The sequence below is a fragment of the Lepidochelys kempii genome, chromosome 2 (genome assembly GCF_965140285.1).
Source record: "Lepidochelys kempii isolate rLepKem1 chromosome 2, rLepKem1.hap1, whole genome shotgun sequence".
Lineage (NCBI taxonomy): Eukaryota > Metazoa > Chordata > Testudines > Cheloniidae > Lepidochelys > Lepidochelys kempii.
In genome coordinates, this window is record NC_136381.1 from 689741 (window position 1) to 706648 (window position 16908).

Below are 16908 nucleotides of genomic sequence, written 5' to 3' on the forward strand. Positions count from 1 at the left end.
TGCCCAAGAAGAAGTGAATATGTCTATTGACCGATTGTAAAGGTGAGAGAGGATCTCCAAAGCCCATTGTCACTGCTGCCATCTGAAAGACAGTAAAGACAGAGTTCAGTCTGTTGGAGCTGAGCATACTACGGCTGTTCGTAAAAACTCAAGCAGAGAGCGACGGCACAGGGAACCTGTGGGAGAGGCCTCTCCTTCCTTGCCCCTCACTGCCCGCTCCCAAGGACTGTCCAGCGCTGGGACCCTGCAGATGCCAGGCCCACCAACTCTGGGGAGGGGTGTGCTGCTGCCAGTGCCTCAGGAAGCAGGGTTTCTCCCAGGGGGGACTCAAGGCAATAGTAACCTCTGTAACCACTGTCCTTGATTCACCCCCAGCAATTACAAGGAGCCCCTCATCTAGAGCAGCTGCCCAGGAACATACAGAGCCCTGAAAGGCCAGAGCTACCTAATGCAGCTGGCATATCCCCACTTCAACATTTTTTAAAACATACACAACCCCCCAAATCATTATGCTGGGCTCTTTAACCTCAAACAGGAGGCAGTGAGCTGTATGTAAGGATTCTCAGAAGGAAGGGGGTTTAAACAGCAGCAGAGGGGTCTCCTAGGACTTGGACAATCCTGCATTAGCAGGAATAACCAGCTGGAGTTCTGAGAAAAATCTACAGAGTCCATGGTAGTGGTGGCACTGCCAGCAAGGCCAGAGAGACGGGCACCTTCTCTTCATGGGGGACAGGATGGTGAAAGGATACTGCTCCCAGTAACCCCAGACACCACCTTAGCTTCAGGTTGACAGTGGAACTCACAGCAGATGCTTTGATTTTCTGGCAACTGAAAAAATTGTCTAGCCAGCCAACAGGAGAGGAAGCATCAGCTTCTCTTCCCAGGGCAGTCTGCTTTCCTGGGGGGAAAGGGAGGGTGAACGTATGTATGAGGGCAGGAGAGGGATTTCCTTGACAGGGCCGAAGACAACATACTTCAATTTCACTGTGGAAACAGAAGTGCAAGTACCTGGCTCCAGGCAGACCTCAGGGCTGTGCTCTGGTTCTAAGTGCATAAAAGGCTCCACCTTGTGGGGAGAGTAAAGGCAAGGGGATGAGCCCAGAGGGATCTCTCACCTGCAGGTTAGTGAGTTGCTGTTGCTGGTGGGCGATGGTTTGCTTCACCAGCACACTCTTGATACTCTGCTCCATCGCATACTTCTTTGCCTGGAAGGAAATACAGACTCCATAATCACAGGGCACAGGACTCTGCAAGGTGCCAGGGAAGGACATTTAACTTCATACAACATTCCCCAGAACCCCACAACTGGTTGCCACTGGTGCTTTCCAGTGCTCCGGCCCCAAGCACTAAGGCACTTTACATTAGTCAAGGGCCGACAGCTTACTATGATCTTGATCAGCATCTTGGAGTTGTTCACCCTGAAATACAGCACAATGCTTGAGCAAGGACGGGGTGGACTCAGAGTCTGCAGCAGGCGCAATGTTAGGAAAGCATCATGCACTACACACTCAGCATTTCCCTCTTCCTCCCTCTGCCCCTCAGCTCCCACCACTGCACCTTACCTGCTGAGATGAGGGCAGGACAGATAGCCTCCTTCAAGTCCTTTCCACTCAGAGAGCATCTGGACAAAAGGTTCTACAAAGAGCGAGGCGGCTCCTATTCCCCATGCCCAGACTCTGCACCGAGCGTATCCCTTCCCTTCCTTTACAGAGTATGTCTACACTATATTGGTAAGCAGGAGCTGTGGGTCCTTCTATATACTCCAGCTCCCTCCGCCAGTCCCCTGAGCTGTGGCTACAAGGCTGAACTGTTTTTCCTTTACCCAGCCTTCTACCACTCTGGAAAACACTGAGCCTTGCACATCCAATGATGCTGAGATGGAGGCTCCTAATCAAGGGGTCACTAATATCCATGGATGTGCCATGCCCAGGTGACAGAACGGACAGATTCAGCCAACCCCACTCAAAGGCACCTGCTTTCCATTGCTGTACGTGTTTGGGAGGTGCCGGGGAACGGCAGGCTCTAAACCGTGGATTTGAGGCGGGTGCTTCGGAAACCTGGAAACGGACAATGGGATTTACATCTGTCAGCTATGGAGCAGCCAGAGGAAACGAGGCCGTTTCACACTGCGAGCCAAACACAGACACACAAGCAGCTTCAGCATTATGGGAACATTCACACCAAGCCTACAGAGAACAAGGCATACCTGCCTCACCAGAATCTGGGAGACACCTAGCCCACAGCTCCCACCTTCCCCTCCATTGCAAACTCTGCTCTCCTCTCCTCTCAGCACTTCAGACATCACTGGTTCCCACTCGGAGCGGAAGCCAGAAGTCGGCAATAATGTCCTAACCGGATGCACACATAGAATTGAGAACCAGAGATCAGAGTTGGGATGGACTTGGTTCTACAATTAAAATAGCTTGGCTCCAAAGGGATGAAATAATCTTTGCAGTATATTAAAGGTCCCCTTATAACAAAGGGGCAGGTAATAGTTGCCCAGAGAGCACAGGAAAGGTAGAGAGAGTTTGCAATGTGTTCTAGCATGAATCCTGCAGAGGATTCAGCTGGAGCATTTCTGGAATCTGTTATCTGTTGAGTCCAGGCTGCACCTGACAGGGACTTTGGGGCAGCAGCATCTCATCATCATTGGGATCAGAGAAACCTCTTAACAACTTAAGATCAAACTGTTATCTACTTGGATCTCGGCAAGTTTTTTGTTTTTTACAAATACATCCCATAATGTTCCCATGCAGCTACCAGGAATTCCCAGCCAAGAAAAAACATTTCTTGTGCATGATTCTAAGAGCTCAGGTGCAGGGACAGCGCAGTCAGTATCCCCTCTGTATTCCTGGCAGGCGGGTTCCCCACCTGGTATGCTCCCCTCTGTGGCAGCAAGCCTGACACTAACGATGAGGAAGAGCTAAAGAAAGGCCACACGAGGGCCACTCACCTTTTGAAGAGCTTCCTGCTGTTCCGGGGTGAGAGGAGGAAGCCCCAGCTTAGCTGCTGTGCTTTGTCCATTTTCCAACTTTATGGACTCAGTGCCCTGGAACAGAAAAAGCACCATGAAATCTGCCCGTTAAAATGGCCAGTTTCCTTTCACAGACACACACAGCCAGCTCCGCTCCAGCAGTCCAGAGCATTCAGGTTCAGAAATCGAAAAGTCAGAAAAGCCCCTGCAGGGCTCAGACCAGGGGTGGCCAACCTGTCGCTCCAGTGCTACGCGCAGCTCTTCAGAAGTTAATATGTGGCTCCTTGTGTAGGCACCAACTCTACAGCTGGAGCCATAGGCACCAACTTTCCAATGTGCCGGGGGGGGGGGGGTGCTCACTGCTCAACCCCTGGCTCTGCCACAGGCCCTGCCCCCACTCCACCCCTTCCTGCCCTCTCCCCTGAGCCTGCAGTGCCCTTGCTCCTCCCCCCCCACCACAGGGCCTCCTGCACAACACGAAACAGCTGCGGGAGGTACAGGGAGAGGCTGGGGGGGGGGGTGGATCAGCAGGGCTGCCGGTGGGTGGGAGGCCCTGGGAGCAGGAAGGGGGAGCTGAAGGGTGGGCTGCTGACGTATTACTGGTTTCAGAGTAGCAGCCTACTCTGTATTCGCAAAAAGAAAAGGAGTACTAGTGGCTCTTTGGCAAGGTCCATTGGTAAATTCTGGCTTCTTCTCAGGCTCAGGTTGGCCACCCCTGGCTCAGACCTACTAACATGTAACCTTGTTCTCAAAGAGCTGAGCCACCTCCTCCGAGGAGTCTATCCCATCACCCAGGCACCCTGCTAAGCATTCCAGATACCCAGCCTAAAATTTTTCTTTTGCATCTCATGCCACTAATCCTCAACTTATTTTTGAGAGGGGGAACGATTCCTTATCTTAACTCACACGGTCATCTCCTAGGTTAGCAGCCCTGCTCCCCATCCCCAAAGTCATATTAAGAACATAAGAATGGCCGTACTGGCTCAGACCAATGGTCCATCTAGCCCAGTATCTTGTCTTCCGACAGTGGTGGGTGCCAGATGTTTCAGAGGGAATGAACAGAACAGGGCAACTTATCAAGTGATCCATCCCCTGTTATCCAGGCCCAGCTTTTGGCAGTCAGAGATTTAGGAACGCCCAGGGCAGGGGACTACTTCCTGGACCACTTTGACTAATAGCCACTGATGGACCTATCCTTCATGAACTTACCGAATTCTTTTTTAAGCCCAGTTATAACTTTCCACTTTCACAACATCCCCTAGAATCATAGAAGATTAGGGTTGGAAGAGACCTCAGTAGGTCATCTAGTCCAATCCCCTGCTCAAAGCAGGACCAACACCAACTAAATCATCCCAGACAGGGCTTTGTCAAGCCTGACCTTAAAAACCTCAAAGGATGGAGATTCCACCACCTCCCTAGGTAACCCATTCCAGTGCTTCACCACCCTCCTAGTGAAATAGTGTTTCTGAATATCCAGCCTCAACCTCCCCCACTGCCACTTGAGACCATTACTCCTTTTTCTGTCATCTGCCACCACTGAGAACATCCCCTGGCAGCAAGTTCCACAGGTGGACTGTGTGTTGTGTGAAGCAGTACTTCTTAAGTTTCTTTTAAACCAGATGCCTATTAATTTAATTGTGTGACCACATAACAAAGGAACCAGGAAAGGGGGAAAATAACACTTCCTTAGACTGCTGTCATATCCCCCGTTAGTCGTCTCTTTTCTAAACAGACACATCCCAGACTTTTAATCTCTCCTCATATGGAATCTGTTTCATACTCTTAATTTTTTGTTGCCCTTCTCTGTACTTTTTTCAATTCTAATATATCTTTTTTGAGATGTGGCAACGAGAACCACATGCAGTATTCAAGGTGTGGGAGTACCATGTATTTTTATATAGTGGCATGATGATATTTTCTGTCTTATCTATCCCTTTCCTAATGGTTCCTAACATTTTCTTAGCTTTTTTGACTGCCATCTCACTCTGAGCAGATGTTTTCAGAGAACTATCCACAATGACCCCAACAACTCTTTCTTGAAAGCTAACAGCTAATTTAAACCCCAATCGTTTTGTATGTATATAGTTGGGGTTATGTTTTCCAATGTCCATTACTTTGCATTTACCAAATGAATTTCATCTGCCATTTTGTTGCCCACCCAGCTTTGTGAAATCCCTTTGTAACTCTTTGCAATTATCTTTGGATTCAACTATCCTGAGTAATTTTGTATCATCTTCAAACTTTGACACCTGACCATTTACCCCTTTTTCCATATCATTTATGAATATGCTGAACAGAACTAGTGCCAGTACAGAATCTTGGGGGACCCTGATATATACCTCTCTCCACTGTGAAAATTGACCATTTATTCCTACCTCTGTTTCTTATCTTTTCACCAGTTACGGATCCATAAGTGGATCTCCCTTCTTATTTCATGACTGCCCACTTTCCTTAAGAGCCTTTGGTGAGGAACCTAGTCAAAGGCTTTCTGAAAGTCCAAGTACACCATATCCACTGGATGGCCTTTGTAGTCCACATTTGTTGACACCCTCAAAAATTCCAGTAGATTGGTGAGGCATGATTTCCCTTTAAAAAGCATGTTGGCTCTTCCCAAATATATCATGTTCATCTCTGTGTCTGACCACTCTTTTTGCTACTATACTTTCTACAAATTTTCCTGGTACTGAAGTTAGGCTTACTGGCCTGTAATTGCTAGGATTACTTCTGGAGCCTTTTTTAAAGAATTGGAGTTACATTAGCTACCCTCCAGTTACCTGGTACAGAGGCCGTTTTAAGTGATAGGTTATACCCCACAGTTAGTAGTTCTGCAATTTTGTATTGTAATTCCTTCAGAACTTCTGGGTGTATCCCATTTGGTCCTGGTAATTTATTACTGTTTATTTTAATCAGTTTGTTCCAAATGTCCTCGGACACCTCAATCTAGAACAGTTCCTCAGATTGGTCCCCTAAAAAGAATGGCTCAGGTGTGGTGGTAATCTCTCTCTCTCATCCTCTACAGTGAAGACTAACGCAAAGAATTTAACTTCTCCACAACAGCCTTGTTTTTTCTTTAGTGCTCCTTTAGCATCTCAGTCATCCAGTGGCCCCACTGATTGTTTCGTAAGCTTCCTGCTTCTGGTGTACTTAAAAAAAAATTGCTGTTAGTTTTTGTGTCTTTTGTTAGTTGCTCTTCAAATTCCTTTTTGGCCTGCCTAAACAGACTTTTACACGTGACTTGCCGGAGTTTATGCTCCTTTCTCTCTTCCTCAGTAGGATTTGACTTCCTATATTTAAAAGCTGCCTTTCTGTCTCTATTCAGAGTAACAGCGGTGTTAGTCTGTATTCGCAAAAAGAAAAGGGGTACTTGGGGCACCTTAGAGACTAACCAATTTATTTGAGCATAAGCTTTCGTGAGCTACAGCTCACTTCATCGGATGCATACTGTGGAAAGTACAGAAGATCTTTTTATACACACAAAGCATAAAAAAATGGGTGTTTACCACTACAAAAGGTTTTCTCCCCCCCGCCCCACCCCACTCTCCTGCTGGTAATAGCTTATCTAAAGTGATCACTCTCCTTACAATGTGTATGATAATCAAGGCGGGCCATTTCCAGCACAAATCCAGGGTTTAACAAGAACGTGGGGGGGGGGGGAGGAAAAAGCAAGGGGCAATAGGTTACCTTGCATAATGACTTCGCCACTCCCAGTCTCTATTTAAGCCTAAGTTAATTGCATCTAATTTGCAAATTAATTCCAATTCAACAGTCTCTCGCTGGAGTCTGGTTTTGAAGTTTTTTTGTTGTAATATCGCAACTTTCATGTCTGTAATCGCGTGACCAGAGAGATTGAAGTGTTCTCTGACTGGTTTATGAATGTTATAATTCTTGACATCTGATTTGTGTCCATTTATTCTTTTACGTAGAGACTGTCCAGTTTGACCAATGTACATGGCAGAGGGGCACTGCTGGCACATGATGGCATATATCACATTGGTGGATGTGCAGGTGAACGAGCCTCTGATAGTGTGGCTGATGTTATTAGGCCCTGTGATGGTGTCCCCTGAATAGATATGTGGGCACAGTTGGCAACGGGCTTTGTTGCAAGGATAGGTTCCTGGGTTAGTGTTTCTGTTGTGTGGTATGTGGTTGCTGGTAAGTATCTGCTTCAGGTTGGGGGGCTGTCTGTAGGCAAGGACTGGCCTGTCTCCCAAGATTTGTGAGAGTGTTGGGTCATCCTTCAGGATAGGTTGTAGATCCTTAATGCGTTGGAGGGGTTTTAGTTGGGGGCTGAAGGTGACGGCTAGTGGCGTTCTGTTATTTTCTTTGTTAGGCCTGTCCTGTAGTAGGTGACTCCTGGGAACTCTTCTGGCTCTATCAATCTGTTTCTTCACTTCCGCAGGTGGGTATCGTAGTTGTAAGAATGCTTCATAGAGATCTTGTAGCTGTTTGTCTCTGTCTGAGGAGTTGGAGCAAATGCGGTTGTATCGCAGAGCTTGGCTGTAAACAATGCGGAAAAGGACCTAGGGGTGACAGTGGACGAGAAGCTGGATATGAGTCAGCAGTGTGCCCTTGTTGCCAAGAAGGCCAATGGCATTTTGGGATGTATAAGTAGGGGCATAGCGAGCAGATCGAGGGACGTGATCGTTCCCCTCTATTCGACATTGGTGAGGCCTCATCTGGAGTACTGTGTCCAGTTTTGGGCCCCACACTTCAAGAAGGATGTGGATAAATTGGAGAGAGTCCAGCGAAGGGCAACAAAAATGATTAGGGGACTGGAACACATGAGTTATGAGGAGAGGCTGAGGGAGCTGGGATTGTTTAGCCTGCAGAAGAGAAGAATGAGGGGGGATTTGATAGCTGCTTTCAACTACCTGAAAGGGGGTTCCAAAGAGGATGGCTCTAGACTGTTCTCAATGGTAGCAGATGACAGAACGAGGAGTAATGGTCTCAAGTTGCAGTGGGGGAGGTTTAGATTGGATATTAGGAAAAACTTTTTCACTAAGAGGGTGGTGAAACACTGGAATGCGTTACCTAGGGAGGTGGTAGAATCTCCTTCCTTAGAGGTTTTTAAGGTCAGGCTTGACAAAGCCCTGGCTGGGATGATTTAACTGGGAATTGGTCCTGCTTTGAGCAGGGGGTTGGACTAGATGACCTTCTGGGGTCCCTTCCAACCCTGATATTCTATGATTCTATGATTCAATGGATCGTGTGGTGTGGTCAGGGTGAAAGCTGGAGGCATATAGGTAGGAATAGCGGTCAGTAGGTTTCTGGTATAGGGTGGTGTTTATGTGACCATCGCTTATTAGCACAGTAGTGTCCAGGAAGTGGATCTCTTGTGTGGACTGGACCAGGATGAGGTTGATGATTGGATAGAAATTGTTGAAATCATGGTGGAATTCCTCAAGGGCTTCTTTTCCATGGGTCCAGATAACGAAGATGTCATCGATATAGCGCAAGTAGAGTAGGGGCGTTAGGGGACGAGAGCTGAGGAAGCGTTGTTCTAAGTCAGCCATAAAAATGCTGGCTTACTGCGGGGCCCTGTGGGTACCCATAACAGTGCCGCTAATTTGAAGGTATACATTGTCCCCAAATGTAAAATAGTTATGGGTAAGGACAAAGTCACAAAGTTCAGCCACCAGGTTTGCCGTGACATTATCAGGGATGATGTTCTTGAAGGCTTGTAGTCCATCTTTGTGTGGAATGTTGGTGCAGAGGGCTTCTACATCCATAGTGGCCAGGATGGTGTTATCAGGAAGATCACCAATGGACTGTAGTTTCCTCAGGAAGTCAGTGGTGTCTCGAAGGTATCTGGGAGTGCTGGTAGCATAGGGCCTGAGGAGGGAGTCTACATAGCCAGACAATCCTGCTGTCAGGGTGCCAATGCCTGAGATGATGGGGCGCCCAGGATTTCCAGGTTTATGGATCTTGGGTAGCAGATAGAATACCCCAGGTTGGGGTTCCAGGGGTGTGTCTGTGCGGATTTGATCTTGTGCTTTTTCAGAGAGTTTCTTGAGCAAATGCTGTAGTTTCTTTTGGTAACTCTCAGTGGGATCAGAGGGTAATGGCTTGTAGAAAGTGGTGTTGGAGAGCTACCGAGCAGCCTCTTGTTCATATTCCGACCTATTCATGACGACAACAGCACCTCCTTTGTCAGCCTTTTTGATTATGATGTCAGAGTTGTTTCTGAGGCTGTTGTTCTGCATGGCTGAGGTTGTGGGGTAAGTGATGCTGCTTTTCCACAATTTCAGCCTGTGCACGTCGGCGGAAGCACTCTATGTAGAAGTCCAGTCTGCTGTCTTGACCTTCAGAAGGAGTCCACCTGGATTTGTGCTGGAAATGGCTCAACTTGATTATCATACACATTGTAAGGAGAGTGATCACTTTAGATAAGCTATTACCAGCAGGAGAGTGGGGTGGGGGGAGAGAAAACCTTTTGTAGTGGTAAACACCCATTTTTTCATGCTTTGTGTGTATAAAAAGATCTTCTGTACTTTCCACAGTATGCATCCGATGAAGTGAGCTGTAGTTCATGAAAGCTTATGCTCAAATAAATTGGTTAGTCTCTAAGGTGCCACAAGTACTCCTTTTCTTTTTTCTGTCTCTAGCCACCTCTTTTATTCTGTTGCTCATCCATTGTGGATCATCCATTTTGTTGGTCCTCTTCCCTTTTTTTTTAAATTGGGGGTTTATACATGAATTATGGTGTTTTTTAAATGTTTCTATGCAACTTCCAGGCATTTCACTCTTGTGACTGTTCTTTTTAAATATCCATTTAACTAGCCTCCTCCTTTTAGTGTAGTTCCCCTTTTTTAAGTTAAATGCTACTATGGTAGGTTTCTTTCATATTTTTCATCCTGCAAAGATGTTAAATCTAATGACATTATGATTGCTATCACGTGGTTCAGCTATATTCACCTCTTGGACCAGATCTTGTGCTCCACTTAGGACTAAATCAAGAATTGTCTCTCCCTTTGTGGGTTCCAGGACTAGCTGCTCGAAGAAGCAGTCATTAAAGGTGTCTAGAAATTTTATTTCTGCATCCCATCCTGAGGTGACATTTTCTTAGTCAATATGGGGATCATTGGAATCCTCCACTATTACTGGGTTTTCTGATTCTGTAGCCTAAATTACCCTGAGCATTTCACAATCACTGCCACCATCCTGGTCAGGTGGTTGGTAGCATATTCCTAGTGCTCTACTCATTTTCAAGCATGGAATTTCTATCCATAGAGAAATCATGACGTTGTCTGATTCATTTCAGATTTACACTGTATTTGACTCCATGCTCTCTTTCACATATTGTGCCACTCCCCCACCAACACAACCTAATCTTTCATTCAGAAATCTAGAAAGTCTATATATTTTTAGACTCTCCTCATTTAGCTCCCTCAGTCTCTTCCCAGATCTTCGTCTCTTTTTGTTGCCCTTTTATGAATTTTCTCAAGATTTTTTACATCTTTCATAGTTTCCTAAACTCCACATGCTGTTCTAGATGCCATCCCAACAGGATGCACTATCTCCCCTATGGTATATATTACACACATTAAATTCCATCCCATCCCCAACAGACTTGGATTTTCCATTGCCTCTTGATCTGTTTCAGACCCTCTGCTTTCCACAGAATTCCCTGTCCTGTTAATAATGGGTTAATTATTCCTTTTGAGTGTGTGTGTGTGTGTGTGTGTGTGTGTAGGAGCTGATTTTATTGAGAGCCATTGAGGGGCAGGCACCGGGGCCAGGTGTCAAGCCCGAGCTGCTGCTGTGGGCAGGTTGACATCTCTTCATGGGTGGGAGTGGTCTGATCTTGCGTCCTGCCCAACTGCCCTTGCAGTGCCATAATCCGCTGCGCAGGCGCTCCCCCAGCCAGCGGTTCCGGCCAGCTTTCCCAATGATCCGCTTGTTGTGGTCAATGTTCGAAACTCGCCCCACGGTGGCTATGCTGGTCTCCAGCACCTGCATGTGTCTCTTAGAGGGCAGCTGCATGATGGCCGTTCCATTCACCTTCCACAGTAACACCCCACAGGTCCCTGCTGCTCAGATGTACTGCTCTCCTTTCCCAGGGTGGCTTTTCAGGTTATTGATCAGGGTCTCCACAGGCAGAGCTCCCAAAGGGTATGCATCCCCTTCATTGGCAGAGACTGCCATCCTGCCTATATGCCCCGAGGTTTTGAGGAGGTCGCCAGGCTGCATGTTTTCTGTTGCAGTGATCCAGCGTTTCTGCTTGCTGCTGGCCACCAGGGCGATATCAGCCGACCTGCAGGAGTTGTACTGGACCTGGATCACCTTCTCCTCATAGGGGCCTGACTCAGCTCCAGGTCCGTAGCGCAGCCGCTGGAAGTCAATCATGAGGTAGCGCTGCTTGTGTCCCCCGCTGATCCCATCCACAGTGGTAGGCAGACAAGGCTGCCCAGAGGAACCTGCTAGTGATCTTGTTGGTTTGGGAGAGGGGATTCAGCAGCCTTCATGTGCTTTACCTGGGCTTCTGTTGACCTCTGTACCACAGGTTCTTATTACCAGACACTGCTCAATACGGGTATTTATTTATATTTACTGCCACTCAAAATCGGATCATCCTGAAGAGTATGGTAATATGAAAGCTCCTTTTGTAGACAGAGCCTCCAATCTGGACAGCTACCAACAAATTGAAAAGGGCCAATATAAATACTGTATGGGATGATTAACTGAATTGCATCACACAATGGAAGACTACAACCCCACACATACGTTGCATGTCCCACTGGCAGCAAGGCCCTGGCTATTGTCCTGACGGCTTCCTGGTTAATACACTGTGCCACTATGCAAGGAATGGGGTTCAGGGAGACCACACAAGTATTAGCTAGGGGTGCTTCAAGAAACTAAGCTTGCAGCAAGCAAACTGTGGTGGGGGTGAAGAGAATAGACAGCAACTACCTCTTCCACTCTGACCTTGACAGAAGAATTAGAGAAACACTTCAGGTTTGGAGGCTGCTGGTAGTGTGGTACCAACCGTGAGAAACACACCCAGAGGAATGGATATAATGGCAGTGACTTAGGGCTTGTCTTTGTGACTGTGGCGGGATGGTCCCCTCCACCATGCCTTGAAGGGTTTAAAACAGCCCTGGGAGAGAGCTGAGATGGAAAAAGCTGGGCTGTTTGGGAAAACAGCCACAGCTGTAGCCTGTGTAATTAGGGCCCAGCTGGCCCTTATAAGAGGGCAGTGGGCCAGAAAGAGAGAGAGACACTAGCTACATTGAGAGAGGAGGACCCAAACTGAGGGGGTACTGCCAGGGGGCAGAATCCTAATCTAGAAGGGCACCGGGGTCCGGGACAGGCACAGGGCCAGCAGCAGGCGAGACACTGAACAGCAGAAGGCGCTCCTGGCTGAAAAGAGCTAATTCCCTGGACAACCAGCAGGAGGTGCCGCAGCAGTGAGTCGTCGCCCTGCGATAGTGACAGATAGGGCAATTTCCTGAAGTATCCTTGGGAGACCTTATTGAATTAAGATTAAATATCTTTGTGGTCCACTGTGTTAAAAGAATGGTTTACGTATTATTGTGGGCTGGGATTGTATGTAACCTCTCGAAGGGGGAGATGTGACATATGAGAGATCTGGGGGAAGATGAACGTAAATCCCCACTTCTGATTATGCAAAATCTCAGCCCTTCCTGCCTTGAGGAGCAAGTCATTCTCCGCTGATCACCTGTTACATGGGGACAAGATCAAAATCCCAAACTGTATAAAGAAAAAACTGAAGTATTCATGTTTGTTCTGAATCTGAGACAATTATGAACTTGTAACCACAGGGTAAACCCAGTTGTGGGTTTTAAAAGACTGACACCTACTCGAGTCTGAGGCTGGAACTGGGATGACCTCTGGTAAGCTTTTCAGCATGTGTGTAGGTTATTTTATTGTTTTTAACATACCTTCTCTGTAATGCTTTCACCTCAAGAATAAATGTGCTTGCTTATAAAGAGCTGTGTAGTAACTTGTAACTGCCGGCAATTTCACTGTTTTTAGCCTTTGGAAAGAAAGTAAAGAATAAATGCTGACCTATTTAAACAATCTAGCTGGCTGGGGATGATCATAATGTAAGCAGGGAAATGTGCAGCCTTAAAGATCCCCCATTCAGGAGGGAGATATACACGGGTCTCTGCCCAAGAGAGGCGATGGCTAAGGAGCCTGGAGCCTAGATGGGTGTCAGACTGCAGGACTGCAAGAAGGGAATACTGGTGCAGTTGCCCTGAACTGTGGCAGTCTTCACTAGCAAGTTAGCATGAGGTATAGCTCTTGTGTTCCCATTAATTCGACTGCTGTTCTCACACAAAAACCTATCATCTGTTTATGGTGCTAGTAGCAATGCAAACTGGCTGGCATGACTGAGGTTTTAGGGCAGAACTCAAGAATCATTAAAAAGCTTCTGAGGTCTTGTCTACATGGGAAAATTTTACTGGGTATAAGTGGTGAAGTCATACCACTATAACCTCTTCTGTGGATGTGCCTATTTCAGTGTAAGAAATAGGCATGTCACTTTGGTTTAGCCCCTTTCCAACACACATACGCTAAACAGAAAAAAAAATCCACTATTATACTGCAATGGGGGGGGGGGGGGAAGCTCAGTGGTTTGAGGGGGCCATTTAGGGATCTGGGGCAAAAATAAGGGATGGTACTTGGTCCTGCTGTGAAGGCTGGGGACTGGATTCGACCTTTCAAGGTCCCTTCCAGTTCTATGAGATAGGTATATCTCCATTTTGAAGAATGGGGGCTATACCAGAATAATTATATTGTTTTAATTTCACACATTAGTTTACATTTGTACACCTTTCCTATACAGACAATCCCTCAAACCGATCTAACATTTCCTGAGTCATTACCTCAGACATCCTGGGATCCTACTTGTATGTGGCATTGGCTGCCAGGGAAGCCGCTGAGCTGGAGTGGCCCACAATGAGATGAATGGTATGGAGAACATGAATAAGGAAGTGTTATTTACCCCTACACAAGAACCAGGGGTCACCCAAAGAAATTAACAAGCAGCAGGTTTAAAACAAAGGGAAGTATTTCTTCACACAATGCACAGTCCATGTGTAGAGGAACTCTCTGCCAGAGGATGTTGTGAAGGCCAAAAATACAACTGGGTTCAAAAAAGAATTAGGTAAATTCATGAAGGATAGGTCCATCATGGAGGATAGGTCTATAAGCCAAGATGGTTAGGGATGCAAATTCATGCTCTGGGTGTCCCTAGACCGGGGGAGTTGGAGGGGGGGGTGGTAAACATTTTGCCAGAGGGTGACATTGGGAAATAGAAATGGCGGGCCATGAATGCTCACAAAATTGGGGTGGGGATGCGGGCTCAGGGGTAGGGATGAGGGATTTGGGGTACAGGAGAGTGCTCCGGGCTGGGATTGAGGGGTTTAGAGAGCGGGAGGGTGGTCAGGGCTACGGTGTGGGAAAAGACTCAGGGGTGCAGGCTCCAAGCGGCGCTTACCTCAAACGGCTCCCGGAAGCAGTGGCATGTCCCTTTTCCGGTTCCTATGCGGAGGCACAGTCAGGCGGCTCTGCACGCTGCCCCATCTGCAGGCACTGCCCCTGCAGCTCCCATTGGAGTGTGTAGGAGCCAGAGCAGGGCCATGCAGCGGCTTCCGGGAGCCGCGTGGTGCGGCTCCCGACCCAGCACCCCAGCCGGAGCGGGGCCGAGCTGCATGGTGCAGCTTGCGGGCCAGCTTAAAACAGCTCACGGGCCACAGTTTGCCCACCCCTACCCTAGACCTCCAATTCCCAGAAACGGGACTAGACAACAGAGGATGAACCTCTCAAAATTGTCCTGTTCAGTTCATTACCTCTGAAGCATTTGATACTGGCCACTGTCAGAGACAGAATACTGGACTAGATGGACCATTGGTCTCATTCAGTGTGGCCATTCTTATGAGACTGGGGCAACATTGTCAAAGATGGGAATTTATGCTTGCAGACAGAAAACCCTATACCATATATTTGAATGTTCAGAGGGACACATGCCACACAGGACTTATTCTATACCAGAAGCTCTACAAAGGCACCTTTTTACTTCTTTCACAGTCGAGAAGGAACCACCTTAACTTCTGCGGGCCTCTGTTCTCTGCATCCTCCAGAGTAAGAAATTAAACAGATGAACTCTATGATAAGCCTGCAGCACCAGTTCAATATGTCAGAAAGCAACACATCCCAAGCAACCTTTCACTATTTCACATTTGGGGACAATATATACCTTCAAGTCAACGGCACTGATATGGGTACCCGCATGGCCCCACAGTATGCCAACATTTTTATGGCTGACTTAGAACAACACTTCCTTAGCTCTCGTCCCCTAACGCTCCTACTCTACTTGCGCTACACTGATGACATCATCATCATCATCTGCACCCATGGAAAAGAAGCCCTTGAGGAATTCCACCATGATTTCAACAATTTCCATCCCACCATCAACCTCAGCCTAGACCAATCCACACAATCCTGGACACTACTGTGCTAATAAACGATGGTCACATAACCACCACCCTATACCGGAAACCTACTGACCGCTATACTTACCTACATGCCTCCAGCTTCCATCCAGGACACACCACATGATCCACTGTCTACAGCCAAGATCTAAGATACAACCACATTTGCTCCAATCCCTCAGACAGAGAGGAACACCTACAAGATCTCTATCAAGCATTCTTAAAACTACAATACCCACTACTGAAGTGAAAAAACAGATTGACAGAGTCAGAAGAGTACCCAGAAGTCACCTACTACAGGACAGGTCTAACAAAGAAAATTACAGAACGCCACTAGCCGTCACCTTCAGCCCCCAACTAAAACCTCTCCAGCACACCATCAAAGATCTTCAACCTATCCTGAAGGATGACCCATCACTCTCACAGATCTTGGGAGACAGACCAGTCCTTGCTTACAGACAGCCCTCCAACCTGAAGCAAATACTCTCCGGCAACCACGCAACAAAAACACTAATCCAGGAACCTATCCTTGCAACAAAGCCCAATGCCAACTCTGTCCACATATTTATTCAAGTGACACCATCATAGAACCTAATCACATTAGCCACATGATTTAATTGGGGATTGGTCCTGCTTTGAGCAGGGGGTTGGACTAGATGACCTCCTGAGGTCCCTTCCAACCCTGATATTCTATAATTCTATGATTCACGCCATCAGGGGCTCATTCACCTGCACATCTACCAATGTGATAGATGCCATCATGTGCCAGCAATGCCCCTCTGCTATGTACACTGGCCAAACCGGACAGTCTCTACGCAAAAGAATAAATGGACATAAATCTGACATCAGGAACCATAACATTCAAAAACCGGTAGGAGAACACTTCAACCTCTCTGGCCACTCAGTAAAAGACTTAAAGGTGGCAATTTTGCAACAGAAAAGCTTAAAAAACAGACTCCAATGAGAAACTGCTGAGCTTGAATTAATATGCAAACTAGATACCATTAACCTGGGTTTGAATAGAGACTGGGAGTGGCTGGGTCATTACACATATTGACTATTTCCCCATGTTAAGTATCCTCACACCTTCTCGTCAACTGTCTAGATGGGCCATCTTGATTATCAGTACAAAAGTTTTTTTCTCCTGCTGATAATAGCTCATCTTAACTAATTAGCCTCCTACAGTTTGTATGGAAACTTCCCCCTTCTCTGTATATGTGTGTGTATATACATTTTTCTTACTATATGTTCCATTCAGTGCATCCGATGAAGTGGGCTGTAGCCCATGAAAGCTTATGCTCAAATAAATTTGTTAGTCTCTAAGGTGCCGCAAGTACTCCTGTTCTTTTTGTGGATACAGACTAACATGACTGCTACTCTGAAACCTTTCACTAGAGTATTTCCTAGATTAAGGCATAAATCATTTGTAACCAGAAAAGTCACTTTTAAAATAGCAGGATGTATCAATCAAACTCA

General features: G+C 46.9%; 1 protein-coding gene and 1 pseudogene across 5 annotated transcripts in view; both read right to left on the reverse strand.

Annotated features, from left to right (window-relative positions):
* Positions 1-16908, reverse strand: part of PUF60 (poly(U) binding splicing factor 60) — a 54837-nt gene that overhangs the window by 14373 nt on the left and 23556 nt on the right. For 2 of the 5 annotated variants that reach the window (XM_073329750.2, XM_073329751.2), the window contains 4 exons: positions 2954-3049; positions 1973-2057; positions 1116-1205; positions 32-82 (listed from right to left, as the gene is read on the reverse strand). In XM_073329750.2, the coding sequence (XP_073185851.1) occupies positions 32-82; positions 1116-1205; positions 1973-2057; positions 2954-3024 (297 nt within the window). In that variant the 5' untranslated portion in view covers positions 3025-3049. The remainder of the gene's footprint in view (positions 1-31; positions 83-1115; positions 1206-1972; positions 2058-2953; positions 3050-16908) is intronic. The other 3 variants (XM_073329752.2, XM_073329753.2, XM_073329754.2) reach the window with 3 other exon arrangements.
* Positions 8118-13551, reverse strand: LOC140906221 (large ribosomal subunit protein uL2m pseudogene; annotated as a pseudogene).